The sequence below is a fragment of the Panicum virgatum genome, chromosome 3N, assembly GCF_016808335.1.
Source record: "Panicum virgatum strain AP13 chromosome 3N, P.virgatum_v5, whole genome shotgun sequence".
Classification (NCBI taxonomy): domain Eukaryota; kingdom Viridiplantae; phylum Streptophyta; class Magnoliopsida; order Poales; family Poaceae; genus Panicum; species Panicum virgatum.
This window is the reverse complement of record NC_053147.1, coordinates 56,482,917-56,508,067: the sequence shown is the minus strand read 5'-3', so window position 1 is coordinate 56,508,067 and position 25,151 is coordinate 56,482,917. Positions and strand designations below refer to the sequence as shown.

General features: G+C 45.6%; 2 protein-coding genes and 1 pseudogene across 3 annotated transcripts; 1 reads left to right on the top strand and 2 right to left on the bottom strand.

Annotated features, from left to right (window-relative positions):
• Nucleotides 1-207: 207 nt before the first annotated feature.
• On the top strand, nucleotides 208-3,195 carry LOC120666263. Of its 2 annotated transcripts, none has more exons than XM_039946065.1 (3): nucleotides 208-1,032; nucleotides 1,144-1,211; nucleotides 2,650-3,195. In XM_039946065.1, the coding sequence occupies exons 1-3, from the start codon at nucleotides 518-520 to the stop codon at nucleotides 2,979-2,981; spliced, it is 915 nt and encodes a 304-aa protein (XP_039801999.1). In that variant the 5' UTR covers nucleotides 208-517; the 3' UTR covers nucleotides 2,982-3,195. The 2 variants fall into 2 exon arrangements, with proteins under 2 accessions (XP_039801999.1, XP_039802000.1); XM_039946066.1 differs by having other exon boundaries at nucleotides 226-1,028; nucleotides 2,650-3,172.
• Nucleotides 3,196-3,235: 40 nt separating this feature from the next.
• Nucleotides 3,236-10,025, bottom strand: LOC120666262 (vacuolar protein sorting-associated protein 26A-like). Its single transcript, XM_039946064.1, has 11 exons — nucleotides 9,816-10,025; nucleotides 8,986-9,060; nucleotides 8,812-8,886; nucleotides 8,658-8,730; nucleotides 7,999-8,043; nucleotides 6,993-7,104; nucleotides 6,113-6,179; nucleotides 5,799-5,843; nucleotides 4,776-4,831; nucleotides 4,499-4,674; nucleotides 3,236-3,840 (listed from the first exon to the last, which is right to left on the bottom strand). The coding sequence occupies exons 1-11, from the start codon at nucleotides 10,008-10,010 to the stop codon at nucleotides 3,653-3,655; spliced, it is 1,107 nt and encodes a 368-aa protein (XP_039801998.1). The 5' UTR covers nucleotides 10,011-10,025; the 3' UTR covers nucleotides 3,236-3,652.
• A 3,941-nt stretch (nucleotides 10,026-13,966) lies between these two features.
• LOC120666261 lies at nucleotides 13,967-17,451 on the bottom strand (annotated as a pseudogene).
• Nucleotides 17,452-25,151: the final 7,700 nt, after the last annotated feature.

The following is a 25,151-nucleotide window of genomic DNA, read 5'->3' as shown; positions in this document are numbered from 1 at the left end:
AGAACACACTAAAGGGGGTGTCCCCCCAGTGTGCTGTGCTCAACTATATAAGGGGATGAAACCCCAGGGCAGAGGCACGTGTGACTGCCCTAAGGCTCTGCCCACTACAACCCAATCATAAAGACACAAGCAGCACTGGGAAAGGCTTCTCCCATACCCTAAGGCGGCTAAAAAAAGAAGAGAACAAGAACAGAGGAAGAACAAAAAGACGGGAGCTCAAGATCAAGGTATTAATCCTAATCCGAGCTCTGTTTGTGGTTCTCTTATGCTAGTAATCCTACAAATCTAACAGTTTCGAGTCTAGATAACAGTAAAATAAAACCGTGCATTTAGACTAGCCTTAGGAGTTAACCAGAAAGGTAAAAATCCACACAAGAAGAGAAAAAAGGCGCCCGTGTAGGTGGCCGCCGGCCGGCCTACCAAACGACCCCCAGTGTGCCTGGGATGGGACAAAGCACAACTGCACAAACGCATCACCTCGTACGTTTTGACGGTTTTGCCCTCCGGTGGGACCCACATGCCAGCACACGGCAATGACTTGATCACACAACTCTGCTCCCCGCCAGCTCTCGCTTGCCACTTCACTCCACTCCAGTCCAGTCTACACCACCTCACTAGCTCGCTCGATCTCAAGCTGAACCGCCTCCAAGCTCTGCTGCACACATCCGCCATGGCCAGGCCGCTACGTTCCTTCTGCCTCCACCGGATCAGGTCCGGCGGCGGCAGCGCCGCGCCCACTGCCGCGCCGCCGTCGATATGCGGCGCCAAGGAGGGCGGCTCCAGCGACGGCGGCAGCGGCGAGGGCAAGTCGTTGAAGGGCGAGGAGGAGGACGAGGAGGCGAAGAAGAAGGGCGGCAGCGAGGCTGTCGCCGTCGTCGTGGGGAGGAAGGTGATGGTGGCGGCGGACGGCGGCAGCGAGGAGGCCCGGACGGCGCTGCATTGGGCGCTCTCGCACGCCGTCCGGCCCTGCGACACGCTCGTCCTGCTCGACGTCGTCAGGGGAGGCGGCGGCGGCAGCAGCAAGAACCGTGCGTAAGCCTGCAGAATTGACGATCACGAACTTGAATGACGACGTGCTTGTCGTTGTTCCCAACTAAATAAGATGATTTCCCCCCCTTTGTTTGGTGGATCATCTCAAATTAGGACGCGATCCAAGAGGGTGTCAGCATTTGGAGGCGATGAGGAGCATCTGCCAGGCCAAGAGACCAGAGGTAATTAACTAACTGCAATAACATATGAAGCATTCAGCTTTGCAGTCTTTGTACCGTTATAGTTTCTCTTTTGTTGCTTTCAAAAAAAAAAGTTCTCTTCTGTTGGTGATAGGCTTTGCTTATGATTTTTTTTCTCAATTTTGATGAACTTTTTTTTAGATTTCGGTGATCAGCTTTGAAGCTGAATGCTGTAAGAACTTGGCTGTGTGCATGTGTGATCGCAGAGGCCGGAAACATTTCCATTTTCTAAAAAAACACAAAGGCGAAGTTGGTGGTGACTTTCTAGCTAGTGCTTGTTCATTCTGGCTAATTTTGGTTACTAAGTATTTTTCTTGGGGTCAATTTTATCTCAGCTTGGTCGGTCTTCTTGGCATAATTGAAGTAAACGTTGTATCTAGTACGGTGTACATCATTGAGAAAAACATTGGCACAATCTATAAAACAAGCTAGTACTACGATTTAAGGGAGGAACACTAATTGCAGCATCAATTTCTTCCCACAACTACTAACTAATTGCAACATCAAGATTAAGGTTGGCTTTGATGATGTTGCCAAGCCAGAACTGCTATGCATTTAATGCCACAGTGACAGTCTATAAAAGAGTCCTTGATCTGATGCCATCCATGCATAGCTCTTTACTATACCTGGACCTCCTAAACAATTGATATCTTTTGCTGGTACAGCAAGTATCTGCTCTTTGGTGCAAGCAACAGTATCAATGAATGTACAATAGGAGGATTCAGTTTGTGTTCATCATTTCAAAGGAAAGAAGATTCCATTGTGCATAACCTATCCTACAATGTAGTCTTAGCTACTGAGATTGTATAACCTGATCATCAGTAGCATGGTCTTTACTCTTCACACTGTTGAGTCTGTTTGGAAATTGGAACGCAAAATTCATAGAGCTGATACAACTTGTCCCCAAACAATTTACCGTCGAATTCGGTGTTCCAAGCAAGGCCTCAATGCATGCTCACCTGGTTCGAGCGATCAACAAACTGTAGAAACTCTTTGCTGCCGACATCCTTTCGTGATGCAGAGTAATTAGAGAATCAGACAACAACAGTCCCCTTGCCTTGAAACAATGCATTCTTTTTTTCTTCAAAAAGAAACAATGCATCCATTCTATATGAAAAACAGTGAAAATGGGGCCCCGTTTACTGCTGTCAGATCCAAGGGAAAAGATGCCAGGCACAGGCAGCACAGAGCGAGCTGCGATCGCAAGCAAAGATGGCAACTGACAGCAGGGTTGGGGGCTGGGGGCATGTGGCTGAGCATCATCAGAGGGTACCATGTCCCCGGCAGACAGGATCATGGCCCTCCATTTCCAGCTTTGACTCTGATTGCCTCGTGTTGTTGGGCACATGCTTGTCAGCTTGTGCAGAAAAATCACCATGTTTCAATTTGCTACTTTTTTCTTTGTTGGTTCTTCTACCAGGTGCGCGTGGAGCTTTCCCTGGCGGAAGGGAAGGACCGGGGCCCGGCGATCGTGGAGGCGGCGAGGAAGCACGGCGTGTCGCTGCTCGTCGTCGGCCAGAAGAAGCGGTCCGTCAAATGGTGGCTGCTGTCGATGTGGATGGCCAGCGTCAAGGGCGCGGCCAGCGGCAGTGGCGGAGGCACAAGCGCTGCCGACTACTGCGTCCAGCATGCTGCGTGCATGGCGCTCGCCGTCCGGCGGAAGAGCCGGCGAGGCGGCGGCTACCTCATCACCACCAGGCGGCAGAGGGATTTCTGGCTCCTGGCGTGAGGTCCTCTGGAGAGCGTTTTTAGTAGTAGGTGGCATAGACAAGGGGAAGGTGCTGGAGCTTCTTTCTATAGATAGGGGAATAAATAATGCAGTGGATTGGTCATGCTGTTTTGCTTAATGGCTTGGTTTTGCTTGTTGCTGGACTGAAAATCCTGGATCTTACATGGAACTGTGGAAAGGGGGCATTGGATTATTGATGGTATGGAATTGGCAACAATGGATCCAAAGTTTATGGAATGATCAGCAGCAACGAATATAGAGGACACATGATACATGATGAGGGAAACACAAACAATCTGCTACCTAACAGGGCAATCCAAGTAAATTCTACATTGTTCAACTTACCAAAACATATTACATTACTGTCAGACTAAACTAACATCCCGCAGAAAAATATCGACAGATCAAACATGATTCTTGTAGAAGCCTCACGAGAATGGTAAGTAAATAGAGGCAGGTGATTCACTAGCACCCCCAGCTAACCACGGTGCCATAGACCATAAGCAAGGTAAAGCAAGGTAAGGAGCAGGAAAAAAAAAAGAACACAAACAACACGACAGCATGCATGGCCATAGCAGCAGTCAACAGCGGCGCTCTTCTGGAGTTATATACAGGTAACACAACGTCGCTCTAACCTCAGCACTCAATTATACAAAACCTGAGAGGTAAACATCATGCTGCTCCAGGCCAGGATCTAGGAAGACGGGGCAGATTCTAGGAGACGGTACATTGTGATCTCTTGCTGCTTGAAGTACCTCCTATCTTCCTCATCCACAAGGACCAGATTCAGGTAGTATTTGACGCTGAATTTGTTGTTTATGTTGCGGTAAGTTGGTGTCAGCTCATAAGGCGTCAGGAACAGCCTCACTGGAATAGACTCACCTGCAAACACAATTTGATCAGCCATGCTGGAAAACAACATCAACATCCTTGAAAAATGATATGGCCTAACTTCAAGGATGGACATGATTCATCCCACTCCCGGGCTCCCGGCTCACCAAATGGTTTTCCTACATGGGCAAAGCAGGTATACTCTATACTGCAACCACGTCTGACCAGATTCAGGCTTTGTACCATAGGTGGCATTGGACAATGACAGATCATGACGGTAAACATCTGAAGAAAAGGTCATTACTTTATGCATCATGGTCCTTTTGCCATGATGAGCATCCCTTCCAGCTGGTACTGGTTCAAATGTAGACTGGACCAACTTCTATGATTCACAGCAAAAAGGCAAAAGCCATACAAGGGACTGCTGGTTTTCTCCCTCTCCTTCTATCAGTGGCCACGGCAATTTAGAACTCCCATGAGCACAAGCAATTAACTCAAATGAACTAGGTTCTGTCAGTGTTTCATATAGGTTTGAAATTGCTAACAAATTAATACCTTAATGTTTAGGTATATTATTGCTTCAAACTTTTGAGGTGTTGAAGCTACAGGTGACAGTGCAGCCATGAGATCAATGAATGGATATGAATGCTTTGCTTTACAACAACGAAGCAAGTAAGCACTCACTACACTGTAAAGTAGCAAATCATACCTCTGACAGGAGCACCATCCATCAGCTCAAACTTAGCAAGAGTCTCAGTTTCAACATATGTGTTAGAGCCTGACCCTGTTGACTCCCTACGCCGAATCTCCAGCTCCATATTTTTTATCTTTATTCTAACAAGAAGGAAGTATATCTTCCCAATAATCACATCATTGAGATGATATCTGCAAAAAAAGAAGAAGCAAAATGTGAATACTTTGCAGGTTTCCATAGTGAGAAGCTTATCAGAACAGACAAATAGTTAGGCATATGCCTGTGATCTTACTTGCTTTTGCTGTACTCAAACTCAATATGTAAGCAATCCTCAATTCCAACTTCCATCTGAAAAGGAAAATTCAGTAACATGAATTTCATAATGAAATGTACAACCATCTATATTTTTAGAAGGATCATTCTTAGTTCAACCACATTAAATAGAAAAAGGCATGCAGTTAAGTATAGGTTTAATAGAAGGATAGGGAAATAAATTATTAACTTGCTCTTCAGGACATCTCTTAAAAAAAGTGTAAAGCAACTCTAATAAACTCCGTCGTATTGGGGCTGTTTATTATATATATTTTGGGTGAAGTCAGCTTATTAAATGAAAACCATCAACACAACAAGCATTCTTTCTGCAAGAATATTATTGCTCATTTGAATTATGACAACCCTTGGAATGGACAGGCTCATTTGGAATATTACTATCTAAGAATGGTAGAGAGGATCAGGAGTCAGGACACTCCAGGGCTTTTGTTTGCACATCCAAACCTTTTCTCTTCACCGTACTTATAAACTTGAATTACGTCAGACTGGTGGTAGTTATATCGGATCAGTACTTAGAGTTCAGGAACTGTTTTTTCAGCAAAAAAAAGAAATGACCTGGAGTGGCTGGTGAAAAACAGCTAAATTATCTCTTCCCTCGATTTTCAAACTATCAAAACTGATATTTCAAGATTCAATATCTGGATCATGTCGAAGTAAAAGAAAAGTATCCATTCTTCTGAGATGGGGATAACAGTGTCCATTAAGCCATGACCTATTCCATTTTATGAAAATCAAACTGACCAGATTTTTCATTTTTAGAGCAGGCTTCAGAGATTTCTGGAACCTCCTGTAACAAGGCAAGCTAACATGAACTCTGAAGAGAAATTTGGTCAACATTGCTAGGACAAAGATACCTAAAATGTCAATTTGAGAGACTGTACAAGTATAATATAACACAATTAAGTAATATCCTGAGTTACAAAATATCTTACAAGCATCAAATTTAAAAATATAAGCTTCCGTTAGTAAGAAATTAAGAACTCACCTTAATACTATTATTGATTGTAGGGACAGGAGAGTAGTTTCTTACCTGCCAGAGTATTAGGAAAACAAATCATTACTCTGAAAAAAAAACTATTCAATCTGCTAGAAAACATGAAAATTAATAAATCTATTGTCTTGAATGTGTTAGTTACTGTCAATGATGGCAAAATTGAATGGAACAAATATATTGCACGGTTATAAGCATATAAAAAAAACTGGTGAAATTGTTCCAAAATACTATAAATAAAGTCTATGGTTCTAAATCTTTCATGTAGGCGGTATAAATATAATGGTGGTTATCAACTTTCAACTTACACAGAAATCCCGGTATTCCACAATATTCCCAACATAGTTTCTGCCAATAGTCACCTTCAAAATGTACCTGCAAGGGCATCAAGGGTACATTGTTCTTTACAGGCGCTTCACTATATAATTTTCTCCAGCATATGGATATTTTACTGTTATCATAAACTTGCAGGACATTTCAAACAAGTGAAATGATGTAAGAGGCGCTCAAGTGTACATGTTTTGGTTAACATTTGTTTAACCATTGATTTTGCTTGAGCCAAAATGGAATGCATGAGTTTATGAAATATGATAGTTTACTCTCCAACTTAGTAGCCGAATAATGAGGGATTATACATGTACTATGCTAGCCTATAATCTTTCACAGGAAGATATATGTGATATAACAGTGAGCTGGTCATGCATCCTTATCATACAGCGGCAGAAACAAATCAATGGAACTACAGAAATGATATCCTATGCCAAGGCTGTAAATGCAGTTAAAGATGTCTTAAACATCATATTTGTATGAAGCTTCCATGTATTCCAATTCATAAGTTAGTAAAAAGCATATATCAGACATTGTGAGTTGTGACACAGAAGGTTGCAGATACGCAAACCTGCTAGTAACTGGACTTCCAGTGGGTACTGAGAAAATAAATCTTGTCATTGAAATATTCAAATCTAAATTTAAAAACTGAATTTAAGTGATCAACAGTATTTAACCAGAGCCAATTCGAAAGTACAATTAAATTCAACATTTCAAGTTGTGCGCGAAGATGAACCAATACCAACCATTTCCCATGAGTTTTTGCAAAACTAAAATTTGGAATTATGATGGCAGTAAAGATTTAAATATGAAAAACTTAACTCAATAAGAGTGCTGATCTTAATCATAGCATTTGCTTACCTCAGTCTGACATTTGTCCCATTGTAAGACTCGTATGGCATTTCAACAGTTGAAAACTCAAATGGGTATGTCTTTCTTTCATAGATTTCACCAGGAACTTCCAACTCGCGCACTGCACAGGTAAACAGTGCATTTCAAGTCATAATAGCTTCTCATGTAGTAATAATAATGAATAATAATATGGCAGTGCAGAGAAAGCACAAGTTAATAACTTGACCAACTCACTACTAGCGGAACAACAAGTTCAGGAGACCCTTTTGGCACATCTTAGTTACTAGCCCAGGATTCTACTCTAGCCAGGTGATTTAGTTTTACATCAACAGTCTAACTAAAGGAAGAGATAAGGCAAACAGTAAGGGGAACTGAAATCTGAGTTGATGAGTATAGAAATAGCCAAATATGGTACAACACATCTCAGTGTATTTAAAGGCACAGCAATTAGAACAGTTGTGTATTCTTTGTATTAGTTTCAAACCTTGTATTTATCATGCATTTCTGTTTCGTGTCTTATTGGTCTTGCTTGGTCTGTATCATGCATTTCTTTGTATCATGTATTTATCAATTAGAACAGAGACTTATTCCATGATGCTATTGCGAGGTCTGGTAAACGTTAATAACAGACTCAGTGGTTTTCATTCAGTTTTCATGTCATCTTCGTAAGCCTTATTCTATAAAGCTTTCATAAAGCTTCACTTTCCTTTATTCCTTTTGTTAACAAATCACAGGTTTAAATATTTGAGTACTGTACCAAGATAATGGTATGGTGAAACTTGAATACTATCATGCTGAGAAACTAAGGATGACATCAAGAGGATTTAGCAGGGATAATAATTATGAACTTTTTCTTTATCAAACAGACAGGAGGGCTGCATATCATTATGGTAATATTAACTAACTAGCCTATATTTTAAGATTTCTAACATGGAAGAGAAAAAAAGATCACAAGTCCAGACATTGCACAAATCCACTATAATACGTACTGCCATATCATGCACCAGAAACTCACCTAATGAAGTGAAGTCATAGAAGTTCCCTCGGTCAAAATACAGCTCTGTAAAAGAAATGGTTCCCCATTGTAAACATCAGGATCTTGGAGGACTAAAAGTAGAAACCGTAGACGGGATGTAATTCCGTAATGTGACAGAAGAAAAATTACTCCATAAATGCACAAACATTCAATACTTTTATCCACGACAGAAGCCATATTCATGCAGAGCATGAAGTTGGCATGTAATGTGAAATATGTCCAGCGAAATTGAAAACTGTAATGGATCATGTAAACAGAACTGTCTACAGCAGCATTTTCAGCAAAAATAAATATAACAGCAACCAGTAGATGCAGAAAAAAAAAAGAAATAATTAGAAACAACAGCCATCTTAGAGCAACATAGTAACATGGATATGAACTGCAGTTTGTGTCAAGAATCATCAGAACGACCAATCGAACATCTTAATAGCATACAAAAATGGAATAAATTCATAACAAGAAACTGGTTGTTCATGAAGACATTAAACAAAGATAACTAGCCTGTGAAGTCACATAACCTAAGCAGCATGTGTGGAATTGAATAACAGTGACTATGGCATCTCTAGAAGCAAAATTGTTGCCTCATAATTAACATGCTACTGAAAGAACAAGAAGCAGCTGAGGGTAAGATAGCATACCTATTTGGCCCAGCAACTCGATCTTAACACCCATGTGTTCAATCCTTTTACCTGGGACTGGTGCTATCGATACCTGAAAGCCATTTCACCTGAGCTGAATACTAGGCATGACCCAAGCAAGGTAGGTAAGAACAAGGAAACAAGGAAATCATACTTCTCCAGAGATTGTTTCCAGGCTCTGGAAAACAGGGACCATTGTTGTCTTCCCATTGTCCTTCTTAACAGAAACCTGTGAAATAACAACAGCAGAAACCAACAGTTTGTAAGCTATAAGCAGAATTCCGGTGTGAAACCCAACTGCAGCAACATGAGGATATAAGCACTGTACCTGCTTCCTGGTCCTCGCATCAGAGAATGTAATCGAGATGTCACATGGTGGCTTGAATGCTCCAATGATATAGTTCTGAATTCACATACCCATAGAATTCCATTATCAATATGGTAGATCATGAAAAAACATATCGAATACTTACTTCCACATCGGAAGAACCTTAAGAGCTAAAATCTCTATATGCAGGGCATTGTTCATCAAAAAAAAAAAGAATCAGGCATGTGAATGCGAACCAAACTTTTCCAAGTTGGAACAGAGTTCATTTCAGCTGCAATTCAGACACCAGACCGAAACAACCTAACCTGAGAAAACAAACAGAGTAACACAAATGCGCTGCTACAGAGACAGCTCGAGCGGAAATAGACCAGGACCCCCTGTGCCCAAGCTGTACCAGGATCACACATAGAACCCAATTTCAACTGCGATTAAATTTAGCAAACAAAAGGAAGTTCAGCCTACTGGCGAGCACAGGCGACCTCCCTTACTCTTCGGGCGGATTCATCTAAGCCGGCGGCGGCGGCTGAAATCGGAGCACCAAGCACCCGATTCCAGCAGCCTGCGCCGCGAGAACCGCCTGCAATCTCGCGCGGCGGCCGCGCCAACAACTAGCCAGAAAGTTCGGGGCCCGGTAACTAAACCCCCAGGGCCCGCACTCATCCGAGGAGGGACGTGTGCGGCTCCGATCGCACAAACCGCGGCCGGGCCGCGCCGGCACGGGAGCCAGATTCGGTCGGCTCCGCAGGTCGCCGCTCCGAGGGGGCGGAGGTGGTTGGCTATGGGGAGCAGGAGGAGGAGGGGGGAGAGGGGTGGGGGTTATAGCAGCTAACCATGGCGGCGACGGCGGCGGCAGGAGAGGGGAGGAGGCAGCGGCGCTGACCGGAGGACTCGCCGCGTCGGGGAGGGGGGGGGGGGGGGGATCGAGATCGGATGCGGCGGCGGAGAAAGAGATCGCGCGCAGGCTCACTGAGGCGTGGGGAAGGTGGGGCCACCTCTCTCTCTGGTTCCTCGCTCTCGGTATGCATGAGCGGCTGACTGCTGGGCCCGGCTTTCTACTCCGCTGTCTGAGCTGGACGGGACGGGAGGGCCAGCACCCAGCAGGGCTGCTGTTGCTGACGTGGAACTGCTGAATCGGCCTGTACCATTAGGCCAGATTCAATTTGAGTTTCATGGAGTATTTCATGACATTAAATATCTTCACTTTAGCTGATATGACAAAGAAAGAGAAGGATGGAGTTTCATGGAATGTGAGGAGAATTTCATCACCATGAAATCCATTTGAGATTGGCCTTAATTCGGCATCTCTTTTCCTGTTTCATTTCGTTGGTTCATCCAATCCACTCAAATCACATTTAATCCCAGCCAATTTTGAAGAAGCATCACAAATATTTGAGCTAAAAAAAGTTGCAGATGCATCTAAGAATCATCCATTTGCAGTCCTAAGCAAAGTAAAACAACTTTGTACTTGCAATATTAAAAGACTTTAAAACATCATAAGAGAAACTTTGTAGATGTCCAACATTTTTTTTCTACTAGCCAGAACCTACAAGCACCGTGTCGTGACATTATGCTTCAAGCATTTAACTCTAACATCTAAAACTTTTGTAATTGTAAACTTTGCACTCCGGATTTGGAAACCTTCTACTAGCACATTATGAATTTGGTGCTCTCAAATTTAAACCTTTGTGATTTCAAATTTCTTAGTCCTAAATTTTGAATTATCACATTTAAAACTTCGTACTTTAATACTTTGTATTCTAGATCCAATAAGTTTTAAAAACGGGCACATCTTTAACTTTCAAGTGATCCATAGAAAACATTGTATCATGAATAAAAAAATTAAATTATGCTCACATAAGTTTTTTATAATTACTAATGTGACTTGATCTCACATGTATGCTTGATAAAGTGCGGTGCTATAAAGTGGCGTATCATGGCCACAATTTACAATCACTAGGTTTAGTCAAAGCAACCTACTGTGCAAAGTGCCTCAACGGCCCTCCACAACTCCCCATTGGTTGGACTGTAATCATCAGCGCACCACCGATCAATGCCAGCTCGGCGGTCTGGACACTAATACGTGGGACCGGACCCACACATCAGTAACCCCGTTTCCCATGGAAATGGCCCCGCCCCCGGCCTAACTGTCTCTGTTCCGGTTTCGGATTTCAGAACAAGGTTCATGGTTCCACATCCGCATCGGTTTTGGTGGAATGCTTCGCGGTGGAATCCGAGTCGAGCAGTGACAATCGGCTAACCGAAACAAAACACCTCTCCCAACTCTCTACTCGGAAATCAATGGCCTTATTTGGATCCAAGAGTTAGAGCAGGTATTATATTAGACGAGTAGCTGGCGAAATCTGACATGGAAAAAAGAGAAATGGAGAGAGAGAGCGAGACGGGCGTCTCCGAAGTCGCCCGCATGCAGCCGGCGAAGTCTGCCTAAAAGGTGCTGCCGCTGCTGGGATTGGAGGAGCCGACTGTACTGCATTAAATGGTAGTGGGTCCGCCTCCACTGTGCGCCATATCACCTGTGCGAGACACCGGCAGCGAGCGAAACTATTAACTTTGCTCTTAGAGCTATTTGGGTTAGAGCTAATTAGCTCAAGCAAATAGCCCTTCAATAAAATAACACTTGACATGTTTAGATACTAGAGCTATTTAGCCTTTAAAGTACCTTTTCCCAATTATTGGAGTCATATTACCTCTCTTGCTATGATGGGCTTCACCTGAAATAGCCCAAACAATCAATTTTTGGGTAAGATGGCTATTTACAAATAGCCAAAAACTAGCCTTCATGTTTGGAAATTTTGGACTATTTTAGACTATTTTAGGCTAAAAATATATCTAGCCTTTGAATCCAAACATGCACAATATATAGATATTGATAGGGATCATATATTCATATCATAGCATCTAGCTACACATTTGGGATCATATCGTCCAAGTTAGGAAGGCGGAGATCGAGAGCCATGGGTGGCATCCACGGCATCCCCGACGACGTCCTCGAGCTCATCCTCTTCCTCCTCCCCTCCCTGGCCCACCTCATCCTCGCGGCGGCGTGCTGCAGGCGGTGGCACGGCATCGTCGCCGGCCCCGGCTTCCTCCGCCGCTTCGCCTCGCGCAACGGCGGACGCCACCACGTCGCCGGCTCCTACCGCGATGGCCGTCGCTGCTTCGGCTGCTGCCCCGAGCGCGCGCGCCCGGCCTTCGTCGCCGCCGCCAGGCCGCTTCTCCCTCGACTTCCTCTGGCGCGCGCCCGACGGCGACGAGGTCGTCGTGGACACGGTGTTCTGGAGGATCCGGGACAGCCGCGGCGGGCTCCTCCTCTTGGCCCTCGAGCAGCGCGAGGACTGCTGCCCTCGCTGGTGGCTGCACATGGTCTTCTGCGACCCCCTCGCGCGGCGCTACATGGCGATCCCTCCCCTCGAGCGCTCCAGCCGCTACCACCTCCACTCCGGGCCCTTCCTCCTCGACGGCGACGGCAGCGGCATCAGCCTGTCGAGCTTCCGGGTTATGTGCGTGGTGGTCGATGACCGCCGTGGCTCCGCGTTCACCACGCCGCGCGAGGGCGGCGGCGGCGCGTGGCGCGGGTGTAGCTTGGGCAGGGAGAGGATGGGGGACTTCATGGGCCACACCAGGGCGGCCCTGTTCTGGCATGCCGGCAGCGGCGCGGTGGTGGCTCTGGACCGGGCCACGGCGCGAGGTCTCGTGCTCCGAGCTGCCGTGCACGGAATGCTTGGACGAGCGCGCGGCGGCGTTGAAGGTCACCGCCGGCGGGGACAGCGAGGCACGCGTCCTTGGACTCGTTGCCACAGCGGTCGGCGGCGGCGTTCTCAAGGTCTTCACTCTGGCTCCCCAGCGCGGGGAGTGGGTGCTCGAGAAGACGGTCGAGCTGGCGGCGGTGGCGCGCGGGCTGCCGGGGTACCGCCCCTCGTGCTCCGCCGGCGAGCCGGCGCCGTGGATGATCAAGGTGATGGACACGGTGCTGGTCGCGGTGTGGCGGCGGGGGGACCAGTTGTCGGTGTTTACCGTCAAGTCTGCTCAGGGATACCTTTAGCAGTAGGGTTTGCAGGTAGGGATCGACTGCTCTAGAACTCGATGGTACAAGGAACACAAAGATTTAGACAGGTTCGGGCCGCGAGTTTGCGTAATACCCTACATACTGTGTGGTTTGTATTGCCTTAGGTATTGATGATTGTTTGGAGGGGGTCCCTGCCCGCCCTTATATATCCGGAGGGACAGGGTTACATGGAAAGTCCTAGCCGAGTACAGTTGAAATCCTACTACAACACAATCGGGTAGTTTCCTTTATACTGCAGCTAGTTCTATGCCTATTTGAATAGTTACAAAAGAGGTAAGGTACATCCATGAGCTATCCCTTACTCTAGAACATTATTTGTCTATAACCAGTCCCGCTGTCCCGGGTCTGACAAGCCCCCGAGCTCTTCGTAGCCGAGTCCTGCAGGCGTCGAGTACTTGGCTGGGCGTCTTCGAGTACTTCAAGTAGTCAGAACATCCTTCTGGTTGCTTCTAGTCCTTCCTTCAGATACGTCGAGTAGTCCTTCAAGTACTCCCGTTTGCTTCGAGGCTGTGAGGTGATCAAGTCCAGAAATCTTGATCATATATGGTGCGCGAAGTACTCGCGCTCCATATAGAGTAGCCCCCGAGCCTTAGGTTGAATCGTAGAATTAGACTGAGGGTCACTTCAGTCTTTTTACTTTCTTATTTCCGAAAAATTTGAAAAATAAATCTTTGATGTCTATATCCCGCAATCCCCGAGTCTTAAATCAAAAACCCTTTTGCTGCGAGTAGCCCCCGAGCGTAGATTTGGAATTAAGGATTTAAGACGTGGCATCAGATTTTATCCTTCTAATTATTTGCAGGATTCATTAGATCCGGAATCCGAAAAGACCTCTTTTTCGAATAAAATCCCAAAAAAATGATACAATTGGATCCGCCAAACTGATTGCACCCGAAATAACTTCAAGAATAAAACCCAAGATGTACAACTCTTTATTCAATGCTCACGTGGGACGTGCCCAAAATCCAAAGTACGCAAATAAATTGTTGGACATGCGTGTGAACTTAATAAAAAAAGAGCATAAATCGGTGCAACTCCACTCAGTAGTTCCTCTTGCTCTCTACTTTTGCCCCTGTGCGCCACCCATTTGGCTTGCTTCCGTTACCCAGTTTGGCGAGGCAGGCTTCGGTTCCACGTTAGCTTTGCTAGCGATAGCCTCCTATCTCCCACCTCCTGGTGCCAACATCTCTATTGTCACCCCGTCCTATCTTGGCACAATAGGTCATGTGCGAGGAAGGGAGCATTGCATCAGTAAAAGGAATTGCAAGTGGAATTGGATCACATACAGGAGAACAGATAACAATAAGAACATTCATTATACCTGCAATGCATCGTCGTGAGCAAGTTCAGCATGTCAAGATTATGCAACGTTGCTCCAAAAAATTGTAAGTGCGCATCATACACCTCAGAACAGGACGTGAAGGAACTATGAGCACCCAAGAGTGTAGACATTCGAAAACCATGTTATCTACACGATCTGGAACTCAGGCTGTAGAACTCTAATGAAACCTCCATCGTTTTTCTAATGGACCTCCAGAATACAGTTTGTTGATGGTGCAGATGCAAAGGACAACACATAATAAAGCCATAGAAAGCTAATACTTTGTGAATGGCAGCTATGTACCATCATAATTAGTCAGTTCATGCCATACTACATTAATCTGAGGCATGTCATAAAACATGTCATAGGAGTCACCGTCAAACTGAGTTAGCATGCATGCACTTGCTCACGCAGTTTGTTAGTCACATTTTTCTCATACATTTATTGCTAGATATGAAGTAAACAGGACTTTTTTAGAGAGTGAATGCTCAAGGGATCAGGTAACTGGCACTGGATTGCTTAAGAATTTTAAACAAAGGGACCTCGATAATACTAATATACAATTATGCTTTTCAAATCACACACGGGAAGGAGAACAAACATATTTTGTTGTATATTTGTCTTTTAGTATTTTTGCTTCACCTCCAAGGCTCCAAGACAACTTTATTGTTGAGACGCACAAAACATAAAATGAAAGAAGCCAAGACAATCTTCAGGAGAAGGAAATTTCAGACAAGTGCATCCAAGGGAAAAACACTTACGATATGGATATTTTTTGGGTGGTTCAAGAACTCATTCGATGCGGTAGCGGCCTGTGACTCTGGATCTTTGTGATGCTTTTTCAGTTATCTACATCTGAACTGTGCACAGGGACCAATGATACAGAAACATCGTCCAATTTCGGCAATGCATTAGGTCCAGCCGTCTCTAAAGGAATTCTATCCGAGGGTATCTAAAACAAAAACAAAAGTTGTTCATTGGTAAACGGTTCTGGGATGAAATATCATTAGTATACAATCAGCCTACCTACTGAATTCAGCATTTGCTTTGCTTTAGTGGATTTCATGCCTGTCAAGAAGCCAGACAATGAAAAGTAACAGCCTAAATTTGTAACCCCAGACACCATTTCTGCAGATCCCAGATATGAATGTAAGAAAACACCGGCTGGGAGAGGTCCAGTTTGCCTGAAATCAAAATGTTAACACAACAAAGCATGTTTGTTAATAATGCAGCAAGCTGTTACATGGCATCTCACTAAGGCAATAAGCAGGACTACAACAGCACTGGTTTTCTTTGTAAAAGAATCACCATGTCCCTCGCATACAAATCGGTGAGTGCCATACAATTATGTGAACAATGCAATTTAAGAATTTCAAACCGGACATAAAATTGTAATAATAAAGTACAAATAGCATGTCTTACTTCAGGATTTCCAGAAGATCACCAAGCGCCCGCACACAATGAACAGAAACAGGTCTCTCCAATTCCTTAGCAAGTTCATGTTGTCGCCGGAACACTTCAACCTGTGGTAAGATTGCTTTGCCGTTGTTATGGACTTATGGACATAAAAATTTAATAGGGTACATTTGTGTACAAACAACTAAAAGAAGGGCAATAATAGCTGAAATAACAATAATCACCATATGATTGAACATCAGGATCAAATGACAAAACTCATGCGCATACAACAAGAAGTCAAGAAATGCAGGATCAAATGAACATCAGCGCCAACTGATAGTGCTTTGCTTCCAAAGTGATTGGCTATCAACACAAAGACACCAGAAAAGTAAACCATAGGGTTGGGATTATGCCCAATGCTTGCATTCACACCAGCAAATTCATGCAAGTATTGGAGTTCAAGCTGGTAAGGCAGACACAAAGAGAAGTATTTTAACTGGCCACCATGTTGGATAAAATCAGTTTAGACAATGCCAATTGATTTGGTCCTTAGAATTCTAGAAACATACCTTCCCTGATTTCTGGTCTGGAACAAAAACAACTGTCAACTTCTTGTCTTTTTTTTTACCATGGTCAACTTCTTAATTTGGGTTTGAATCTCGCCAAATATATGGACTGAATTTTTCCTTGTTCCTGCAGCTATGATTGCCTGTACGCAAAATCAAGATCATCACCGCAGAGCAAAAAACTACAAGTGCTATATGAAGATGCACTGATATCCAACACTGCATTCTAGTGCTACATTCATCTACATAGTAAACAATCCCTAGCTCACTAAAGGTTTGTTGCATTCATCTACCTGGGATCCGTTCAAGAGCAAGAAATCTCTACTAATAAATCCTATGCATATAACCAAGAGCCTTCATTGGTTGTCCTATCAGGAGCAGGAATTCACAAGATAATCACCTGGTCCCAACTCAAGTCGGAGGGCACGCATCTGAAGACGATGGTGTCGTGAGGGCGGACCGTAGGAGGAGCTGAGGGTGTTGTGACTGCGCCACAGATCCGGATGGATGCAGGGGGAATCGCACACCAGGAGTTTCTAGGGTTCGGTCGTGCCGCCTGTTGCTGCGATCTCTATCCTCCAGGACCTAGGGCGAGCAGGAGACCTGACAAGGTCTGGGCGGCAGGCGAGGGCAAGGTCGTGATGCAGTCGCGGAGGCGAGGTCTGCGGCTCACAAATGAAGGAGCGGACGGAGAGTATCTGCGCAGGAGATGGAGAGTTGTACGATGGCAGTGAGCGGCTGGGCTGCGCGAGGAGGAGGGCCTCACGGTGGAGGAGGAGTCGGAGAGGAGGGGGAGCGCCGGCGGAGGAGTCGGAGAGGAGGCCGCTGCTGGACCCGCCGACCCTCGACCCGCCGACCCCGGCGGAGAGAGGCGTGCGGGTCGGCGGCACCGAGCTGGCGGAGGAGGGGCGCACGGACCGGCGGAGCGCGGGGGCCGGAGGAGGAGGAGGTCGCAGGGTGGAGGAGGAGCGAGGGGCGGGTCAGGAGGAGCGGAGGACGGTGGGGGGCGGAGGAACCGCTGCGGCGGCGGTTCCGCGAGGGCGGAGGCGAGGTGGATGGAGGGCGTCGAGGCGGGGTTGAAAGCGTACTGCAGACCATTGAAAACGTAAAAGACGAAAACAAGTCCCTCTTAGAGTCTTTTAGTAGCAGAGAGTAATCCAATGGAAACCAAGTAGTTTTATGTCAAGAACCAGTCGAGAAGTTTTCCATCCATTACTTCCGGCCCTCTAATCCAAGGGCCCGAGTGGAATAAAAAATCAGTCGACGAGAGTCAGATCTCTGAACTACTCGAGCGGATTGCCATCTTGAGACAAAACTTGTTAACTGGAGAGGCGGTCGTATTTGACTGGATGAAGAGAAGGATCCAGCCATTGCAGGTTCAGGAATCTCTTGGATTCTAGTATCAGGGAATAACTGATCCGTCAAGATACTCGAAGGAAGAGATCTCGGATGATGTAGTTTTTAGTCGAGTACAACGACTTCTGAAGAATGTAAAGAAAATCCTAGTTGTTTCTGGTACATTTTCTGCTGCGAATCTATCGAAGTAGGTACTTGATAAGAGTAGTCTATACGTAGAAATCGAGTATTTTACCATAGTGTAAATCTGATAGGATTTGCTTTCTGTATGAGGACGTGGATCGCTTTAAGAATAGTCCTTCACTCCCAGACATTTATTCACCCTTTTGTTCTTCTAATTCCCTCGATCTGTTAATCAAATCTTAGTATGCTCATATGAGGTTTCATAAAAACAGTACTGATGTCCAGACTTGGTTGTCCAGATGAGGCATCGTATGGGGAAAAGAGTGATGGGAGCACAGCCCCACTCCAAGTGCTGATACCCAGACCGGGCGCCTAAGGAGTACTCGGTCAGTGGCGAGGAAGCGTAGCAGCTCCTCCCACACTACTAGCGACAGGTAAGTAGCTAGTTGTTTTTGCAATTGAGTACTTTCTAGTTGTCGATTTCCAAGTTTTGATTTGTGTTTTTGCTTTTCCAAGTCCGGCGGCTAAGATGCCACGGACCTCAGCATCTGGGGATGATGCTGCGGTGGAACAGACAATCCCCTCCACCACAATGGTCCCGTTGAGTGGGATCGGGGCTACTCATTCAGCGAGTAGTTCCGATGTAAATATTATCGGCGATGCGGGTAAGCGGGCCATTGTTGCCAAGCCTGCCTGCAGATTTGGCATCAAGGGGCTCACTTTTATAAGAGCTCCTACGTAAGTTTACAAGAACTTGTATGTGTAGGATCTGTTTTAAACTAGTAGTTTGTAACTACTTTGTCTTTGCAGAGATGCGGTCCTGGGAGAGGACGTGGGGGCTGAGAGCCACTCGGCTTCTCAGCCGGGGCTGGAGAAGCCCCTGAGTACTCCTGAGATGAGTGCTCATAATGTGGAGGCAATGGTCAACGCTATGCTTCTAGATTCTCCATTGCTCGATCCTGAGAGGGCCAATGAGGAAATCCCAGAGGATGGCGGAAGCGGTAGACTTCCAAGAGAAGGAGAAGGCAAGAAGTTTCCTGAGAGAGGCGATGATAAATAGCCTGTGGAGGCCCCTGCAGGTAAGCTTGTAGTGCCTTGTAGAAAGGTATCCTTTTATTTGCCCTTAGTGTGATTAAGTAGCATGTTCTTCTTTTAGATTCCCAAATCACAGGGAATACTGTAGGAAGAATTAAAGAAGTGCCCAAGAGGACTGTTGTTGTGGCAAGTACTTCCCAAGTCACATTGGGAAGTGACTTACCGCGAGAAAAGGTGGAGCATGCTTTCAAGCTACTGGAAGTAAGTAGTCGAATACCTCGAGTACTTTTTAGTAGATCGAGTGATATACTGATCTTTTTATTTTTTGTAGGAAGCGCTGGGATGGAAGGGTGGACAGTCCCAAGATGAGACAGAGCTGAATGCCCTGAAAGAGAGGGTTAAAACGCTCTCGTCTGAAAAAACTGCTCTTGAGGGGAAGCTGAAGAAGCTCTCCCAATCAAAGAAAGGTTAGTCTTTAGCATTGAATATGCATTCGACTAGTAGATCCGCTTGGTGTTTATAAGATTTTCTTTTTAATCGAGTACACAACTTGTGCCAAATCTTTAGAGATTCAGGAAAGCTTGGTATTGGATTTAAAGATTCTTATGTACCGAAACGCAGATGAGATAGAGAAGCTTAAGAAGATTAAGGAGGACTCTGACCGAGAGACAGCATCAATGCTGCAACAACTCAAGACTTTATCAGAGTCTCGAGACTCGATGTAGCAGGAGCTCGTGGAGCTGAAAGAAGTCAGAGATGCCGCCCTGGAGGTGACGGAGGCCATGGATATCCCATAAAAGGATGGAGGTGAGCCGCTAACGCTGGCTGTGAGGCTTCGCAGGGTGCCTGGAGCCTTCGAGAGGTTTGTCTACCACATCACTCGCCAGTACATAGGTCACGTACTCGGGCTGGTGAAATCTTATTGGCCAACCACTCGTCTGGACGCTCTTGGTCAAGGAGCCAAGGCTAGCTGCACTGATGATCAGTTCTGTCAGTATTTGACGGCAACTTCCAGGGTGGCTGATCAGATAGTAGAGTCCTTGAGCAAGGCTGAGTCTCCTTGATCTTTTCTTGTAATTGAAATGGCGTGTGGGCCGGTAGTACTGTGAAACAAATACTGGATATTTGTTGTAATGTTAAGTACTCGTTTAGTATTTAGATTATGGGATCCTTTGATGTGTCGAGTAGTTGTACTCGAGGGTCCTGAGTGTAGGCAGCATCGGGCCCACTCAGTCATAAAAGCAGATACTAGGAATTGTATCCGTAGGTGCCTTAATAGGCAAGGCATTCTCGATTAGGGTCGAGTTTTTATGATTTTGAACTGAATCCGTGGTGCTATCCGGTTAGGATTGAATCCCTCGGGATTAACCAAGTGGGAATAGCACTTAGAAGGTGAAAGAAGCCGTAGCTTAGAGTAGATTTCCTTTTTTGGAGGAAAATTTTCAATTAGCACACATCTAATGCGGACTTTGTTGTCCAAATGGGGGAAGAACTCTTATTGAGTATTTAGGAGGTATAAGATGTTCCCGTGCGAGCTGCCATGGCCGCCGGTCTTGCGGGATCTTGCCCGGCAACCTCCCGGCGGTGTCTGATTTTTTCTCCCTTCGGCTTGCATGCGCATTGGTACTTGTAATGGACTCTCATATCCTTAGATAATGTCTTTCGGTGCTCAATCAAACTTGGCTGTGGCTGATAGCTATTGCTGATGCTGGCTGGCTGGTAGATGATGGTTGGTGCTGATTTGGTGTGAGAAAAAAACACTGCTGACTGATTGGCTGGCAAGCTAAGCGAACAGAGTGAACAGTCTAGATATCAATTTTACTTTTTTAGATGTATATGACTGTGCGTAGTCTCGGAAGTCTAAAATTTTCAACACGGATAAGAAGAGTAAAAAAAACCATGGTGTTTTGAGATCACAAGACGAAATGCAAAATAGGTGAAGTTAAAGCTAAAATAACAGATGGACTTAATGAACTATGGAACAGATGGATTGTAACTTCACTTAATGAACATGTATGGAGTATTAAATTTTCACTCAAAATTTTTTGCCTCACATTTGTACACATGTATGGAGCATTAAATTTAGTTAAAAAACAAAACTAATTGCACAGTTTGGATATACACGACGAGACGAACCTTTTGAGTATAATTAGTGCATGATCAGCCATAAGTGCTACAGTACCACATGTACTAATGATACGGTCAAAGGCCTCGAAAAATTTGTCTCGCGGTTTCCAAGCGAGTTTTGAAATTAGTTTTTAATTAGTGCCCAAAAATCTCTCCCAACATCTGTTCAAATATTCGATGTGACCTTTAAACCAAAAATTTTCACTAACTAAACACTCCCTATAGTAGTCACGCACTCATCTGTCAATCTACTCTTTCTTCCACTTCACTGGCAACAGCAGCCTAGGGGTCTGGGCCTCTGGGGTCTGGGCTTTCGCGCTACTATTGCCTGTTCAGGTAGACAGACCTCCAATGAGGGCAACAATCGGCTGGGCTGGGCTTCTAGATCTGCAAACTTTGAAGCCCAATCCAGCAATTTGGAAGATTGTGAGAGGTAGAGTTCGGACATCAAATTCCAGATCTCTATATGCAGGGCAACTAACGTTCTTCAGAAATTGTGTGGTCACAATGAGCATGAATGCCATCTCGGCTAGAATTCGGACATCAGGCATGTGAATTTTATGTTCACATTTTATGAGTGGATGGAGAACATGATACATTATGTTTAAAAATACATGAAGAATTTTTCATGGTTATTTTCATAGATTAGGAAGCTTTAATATGAAATTGATCTTAGATACGCAATTCTGCATGAAAAGTAATCATCTAAATTCATAATGTATTTTTAATGCATAGAGAATCATATTATAAGTCATACTGCACATTTGAAGTTAAATTTCCACTTATACATATAGAAATCCAAGTAGGGGGTTAGATTGGACCATATTGTAAGCGGACAAAGTGAATTTGTGAGAGGAGTAAAATGGACTTTATCAAAAAAAAGAAAACCCCGAAACATCACCGGGTCACATTGCAACGAGAGGGCCCTTTGAGCATGTCTAAAGGGTCACATATGTACTGTATGAAAAGGGAGAGATAGACCAGAAGAGTTTGGAGTAATATCTACTAGGGTTGTGTGTAAGTGAAAGAATTACAGCCCGTTTCGATGTTGGCATTCAAGCCCAGAAATTGGAATTGGCATTGACAACCCCTAATTCCATTGTTTGGATGGTCTTGGCATTGGCTCGTGGAAATCTGGTCCAATACCACGCGACATTTGCTCTGCCTGTGTAACCTCGCCCGCAATATCGAGCCAGCCCCCTCCGAATTCGTCTCAATCGGTCCATCCCTTTCTTCCCCCACGTGACCTCACCATCCCTCCATCGCGCAACCCCTCTGCAGTAGAGTCCGGCGCCGCCCCGCCGCCCCCCTCCGTCGCCGCCGGTCCCTTCCGCCCCCCGGGTCCGGCGCTGCCGTGCCGCCCCCCTCCACCCCGAGTTCGGCTCCGCCGCGCCGGTCCCCTCTGCCACCGAGTCCGGCTCTGCCGCGCCGATCCCCTCCGCCCTCGAGTCCGGTGCTGCTCGCCTCCACCCCGAGTCCCCACGCCGCCATACGCCGGCGAACTGCTCCTCCCTCCTACACCGGTGACCTGCTCCTCCCTCCTACGCCGGCGAGCCACCGCGTTCCCCTCCCTCCCTCCGCCGGTCGCTCAGCTCCATGGGCGGCGGATCTGCACGGCGACGAGGTAGGAGAGGGATGGACAGTAGAGAGATGAGCAAATTCCAGTTTCTTACCCTTTCACATCCAAACGTGAATTGAATTTGATTGCTTCTCGTGATTCCACAAGGGAATGCAATAGCCATCCAAACAATAGAATTGGAATTGTGGCCATTTCATTATCATGACTACATTGGTATTAGATCCAATTAAACTCTCCAATATCTACATCCAAACGGAGCCTTAGAGATGTGGTGATGCTTCATAAAGGACGTCCGATCCAAATAAAAAAATTGGACGCCGCGGTCGATCGACAGATGCTGTCCGCTCCTCCTTATCCTCTCGTCCACCATTCTCCTTCAATCACATGACCACCCTAGTGCCATCTATCTCTGGCTTATGGGCGCACAACCTCACACCTAAACTCTGGTGGTGTCGTGGTGACCTCGGGCCTCACGCCGACCATCGCTCCCCCGCAGATTCCCCTACACAGGCCGCCGGAGGAGCTCCAGGTAGAGGCCATGGCGGTCAACTCTGAGCAGCGGGAAGCATGCGAGGGTACATGCTGTGGGGGCACCGGGCCGCCGCTCCCCCACGTCTTACCCAGCCCCTGCCACCTCTCCCCTGCCAGGGGGTGAGCCTCCTGTTGGTGTTTTACCATCACGTCTACCTAGGGATACCCTTAGGTAGAGAGATGATCGTGGGGGATCGCCGAGATCAAGAATACAGTGGTGCAAGAAACACAAGAGGTTAGATAGGTTCGATGGAGAAACTCGCAGAGAGTCCGGGGACGCGCTCGGACCGTCCGGGAACCGTGCCAAAGTCCTTCCCCTAAGGACTAAACCAGTCAGTGGCCGGTGGACCATCCGCATCACCACGGCGGGCCGTCCACCGTACAAAGCTTCAACGCACCTAGAAACCACATGTTTCTGTCGAGTCCAGAGGTTATCTCGCAGACCATTCGTACAGCCTGGGCAGACTGTCCTCCTGTAAAGATGTTCAGACATCCACACCCTTGTATAGTGAAGTTCAGACGTCCAAGCTATAGCGGATTGTCCGACCACTAATGTCGGACCGTCCACACCACCTCAGCGGACCATCCACCGTTCAAAGCTTCAACGCGCCCAGAAACCACATGTTTCTATCAAGTCCAGAGGTTATCTGGCAAACCGTCCGCACTGCCTAGGCGGACCATCCGCCTATAAAGATATTCGGACATCCGAACCTTCTGCAGTGAAGTTCGGATGTCCAAGCTAGTGGACTGTCCGCTCACTAATGCAGGACCATCCGCATTTCAACTTTCAACATCCACCAGATGACAGTACGTGATTGGCTTAGTTGTATTGGAATGAAGAACACATGAATAGTCTAAAACGAGTAATATTCCGCGGCTTCCGCTTCTTATTCTCCCTCTTCAGCTCCTTCTCTTCGCGGAAACCTTCACAACTGCCAACAAAACGCCAAACAGTCCTCTGATTGTGGCCAATGTCCCACTCACAATAGTCTTTCCTAACACTAAATTCTTTCCCCTTAGCGTAGTTGTTATAAAACTCATATCCTTATTCTTCATCATCAAACACCTTCCTAGCAATTTCATTGTACTTAAGACCCGGCATTTCCTCCTGTATCGATAAAAAAACAGACATTAGTATGCCATGACCAAATAGTTGCATCACCCTACAAGATTTCTTGTGCATAACAGGTTATTTGTCTACAAGCAATCATCAGTAAAGGAAAAGAATGACCAACCCCCTAGTGAGAATTACTGTAGGCTTATCTTGAATTGTGCTCAGTTAACGGTACCTAGTCACCCGGAGTTAAGAAAAAGGGGTAATAAAAATGATCACTCTGGTTAAGGGCACTACTAGAAAAAGAGTCATTCATCCACCTCCAGTTAATACCGGTTGCTTTAAACCCGGTACTAATGCCAATTTAGTATCGGTTCTACAGCACAGTACCTCCCGGAGCCATTTAATACCGGTTTTCAACATCACCCGATACTAAATGCCACCATTTAATACCGGTTTGTGTTATGACCCGGTATTAAATGCCTTCCGGGCCCCCCAACCATTTAGTACCGGGCCATAATACAACCCGGTACTAAATGGTGGAATTTAGTACCGGGTGGTGTTATCACCCGGTACTAAATAGTCCCTCTCTGTTAGTTTAAAACAATAACATCTCCTATGTACTCACATGTGCTGTGTGGGCGGGATGGTAGAGGGGGCTATGCGTGAGGCCACAGGTCACGGGTTCGAACCCCACGGCGTGCGCATACCAGAAAGCATATACTTGAGAAGCCACCACTCTAGAAAGTACTCTAGAACAGGATACTAGAGCATACCAGAGAATAGAATATGGACAAAGGCCCACGCCCACAAGTACTCTAGAAAGAAAACTAATTGTTCATCAGATAATTTATCCATACACGAACTAATTGGTTTGAAGCTAAGATAACATATATATGATTGGACATAACCTATCAAGACATTAATTTCATTTAGTGCAATCATACAGATAACATACATATGTTTGGAAGTTATTATATTCAGACTTCAGT

Excerpts from the sequence above, each read along its gene's own strand:
- LOC120666263 (XM_039946065.1), top strand. The coding sequence starts at position 518 with ATGCCAGCACACGGCAATGACTTGATCACACAACTCTGCTCCCCGCCA. Across the intron at positions 1,033-1,143 it reads GGCAGCAGCAAGAACCGTGC|GACGCGATCCAAGAGGGTGT; the intron begins GTAAGCCTGCAG and ends ATCTCAAATTAG. Across the intron at positions 1,212-2,649 it reads GCCAGGCCAAGAGACCAGAG|GTGCGCGTGGAGCTTTCCCT; the intron begins GTAATTAACTAA and ends TTCTTCTACCAG.
- LOC120666262 (XM_039946064.1), bottom strand. The coding sequence starts at position 10,010 with ATGCATACCGAGAGCGAGGAACCAGAGAGAGAGGTGGCCCCACCTTCC. Across the intron at positions 7,105-7,998 it reads CTATGACTTCACTTCATTAG|TGCGCGAGTTGGAAGTTCCT; the intron begins GTGAGTTTCTGG and ends TTACCTGTGCAG. Across the intron at positions 6,180-6,992 it reads GGGACAAATGTCAGACTGAG|GTACATTTTGAAGGTGACTA; the intron begins GTAAGCAAATGC and ends ATGCCCTTGCAG.